The sequence below is a fragment of the Nicotiana tomentosiformis genome, chromosome 9, assembly GCF_000390325.3.
Source record: "Nicotiana tomentosiformis chromosome 9, ASM39032v3, whole genome shotgun sequence".
NCBI lineage: Eukaryota > Viridiplantae > Streptophyta > Magnoliopsida > Solanales > Solanaceae > Nicotiana > Nicotiana tomentosiformis.
In genome coordinates, this window is record NC_090820.1 from 1,515,892 (window position 1) to 1,518,370 (window position 2,479).

Consider the following 2,479-nt stretch of genomic DNA (forward strand, 5'->3'; position numbering starts at 1 on the left):
TTGACGGGGAACGACAGTTCAATCCCAATCGAAACGTGATAGAAGATGAATTTGAAACTGCCGCTCCTAGACCTGGGAGGTCGTTAGGAGATTATGCCAGACCAGTATACAACCAACAACAGTCTAGTGTGAGACCCCCACCCACTGATGCCAATAATGTTGAACTCAAACAGGAAGTCATCCAGACCATTCCGAATAATTGCATATTCAGAGAGAAACCCAATGAAGATCCCAACAACCATCTGATGGGCTTCGACGAAATTATGAACATATTCCATTATAATGGAGCATCACATGATGCCATCTACCTTTCAACATTCTCGCTCTCTCTTAAGGATGATGCAAATTAGTGGTTGAGAAGTCTGCCCCACAGGGTCAATCCGTACGTGGGAGGAGATGACAACCAAGTTCTTAGAAAAATATTTCTCTGCCGCTAAGACTGGACGAATGAGGAAATAGATTCAGAATTTCAGCCAAGGTGATGGGGAGATAGTGTTTGAGGCATTGGAAATATTCAATGAGCTATTGTGGAGATGCCCTCCTAACGGAATGGAGCAATGGATGCAACTCCGGGACTTCTGGGACGGTTTAAACCCGTCATCAAGGAGATTGCTGAATAGTAAGGTTGCAGGCCCTCTGATGAAGAAGACTCCTGAAGAGATTGTCACTCTTCTGAATGAACTATCTGAAGACGCAGAACAATGGTCCACTGATCAAGGGGACCGAAAAAGATCAGCAGGGTTGCACCAAGTAGAATCCTCGATAGCAATACATGCCTAAATTGTAGCTATGGCTAAGGACATCAAGCAACTGACTCTAGCTCAGGTGCAAAATCAACCACATGTGGGAGGTGAAATATGTGGATTGGGACACCTGACTTATGAGTGTCAAGCTACAGCTGAGGAAGTCAATGATGTGAGGAACTTTAACAGAGGCAACTACCAAAGAGGTGGTAATTTCAATTCTATGGGACAGAGACATCCAGAGTTCTCATGGAGTTCTTCAACTGGTAGTTTGAACTCATGGCAACAGCAAAATCCCAGAGCACTAGTGCAAGGACCTTTTGGTTTCCAAACTCAACAGAGGCAACCATACCAACCTCCACAGCTCAACATCTCAGTTTAGAAGATCTAATGAAGGCATTTGTAAATAAATTCGATGAGAAACTTGAGACTCGAGGGACCGCTATCAAGGAGCAAGGCACGACCATCCAGAATCTGGAAAGTCAAATGGGGCAGCTTGCAACATTATTGTCAGAAAGGGCGCCAAGACTTTGCCGGCAGACACTGAAAAGAATCCAAAAGAGACAATAAAAGTTATGTCTCTCAGGAGTGGGAAAACATTAGTAGAGCCAAATTCAAAACCAAGGGATGAGAAGGAGATCAACTCAACCAAGATAGCTGAAGAACAAATAATCGGTGAATCTTTGCCCAAGGGGAATGTTAGCAACAAGGATGTTGATAAGCAGAAAGTGAACAACGCAGTTGAGGAAAGCAAGCACATGCCATTGTTACTTTTTTCTCAAAAGATGAAGCAGGAGAAATTAGAAAAATACTTTGGGAAATTCTTGGAGATGCTGAAACAATTGTATATGAACATCCCATTCACGGATGTGCTCACACAGATGCCATGCTATGCAAAATTCCTGAAGGAAATCCTCTCAAGCAAAAGGAAGCTCGAAGAAACGAAAGTGGTCAAACTCAATGCCCACTGCAGTGCCATTCTACAGAACAAAATTCCCAAGAAGTGTGGGGATCCTGGCAGTTTCATTATACCTTGCTCGTTGGGTAGCAAACAATTTGACAAAGCCTTGTGCGATTCAGGTGCATCCATTAACTTGATGCCATTATCGGTGTTCAAGAAATTAGAAGGAGATGCTAGGAGTGATAAAATCTGTGCCAGTATCCTTGCAACTGGCTGATCAAACCACGATCATACCGGAGGGCATAATTGAGGACTTCTTGGTAAGGGTAGACAAATTTGTTTTCCCAGTAGACTTCATCTTGGTAGATATGGAGGAGAATAAGGAAGTGCCTTTAATCTTGGGAAGACCATTCCTTTGCACTGGTTGGGCTATTCTTGATATATATGAGGGGTAACTCATGCTACTAGTTGGAAACAAAAAAATGGTGTTTCAAATGAAGAGACTGATGAAATACCCATATGATGAGGCATCTGCTTATGTTTGTCTCAAACTAGATGTGGTGGGAGAGTTAGCTGAACAACACAAACTGTATAAGCTGGTAGGTGACTCACTAGAGAGATGCATTAGTCAATCAAGAACAATAGAGAATGAAGATCCTGAGATGAGGAAGGAAGTATAGGCGCTGGAAAATAAGAACCAGGTGGTAGATGAAGATGAATTCGAGAAAGTAAAGAGCAAGCTGAAGCTAGAATTGAAATTACTCCCGACACATTTGAAATATGCTTTTTTGGAGACTAACAATTTTCCTGTGATTATTGCTGCTGATTTGATAGG

At 42.5% G+C, this 2,479-nt stretch overlaps 1 protein-coding gene across 1 annotated transcript; it reads left to right on the top strand.

Annotated features, from left to right (window-relative positions):
* Window positions 1–789: 789 nt before the first annotated feature.
* LOC104085232 (uncharacterized) lies at window positions 790–1,921 on the top strand. The gene is made up of 2 exons (XM_009589227.2): window positions 790–1,066; window positions 1,173–1,921. Exons 1-2 carry the CDS (start codon window positions 790–792, stop codon window positions 1,919–1,921), a joined length of 1,026 nt encoding a protein of 341 aa, XP_009587522.2.
* Window positions 1,922–2,479: the final 558 nt, after the last annotated feature.

Coding starts and splice junctions, on each gene's coding strand:
- LOC104085232 (XM_009589227.2), top strand. CDS start 790: ATGGCTAAGGACATCAAGCAACTGACTCTAGCTCAGGTGCAAAATCAA. Junction 1,067..1,172: donor ACTAGTGCAAGGACCTTTTG/GTTTCCAAACTC, acceptor GAGAAACTTGAG/ACTCGAGGGACCGCTATCAA.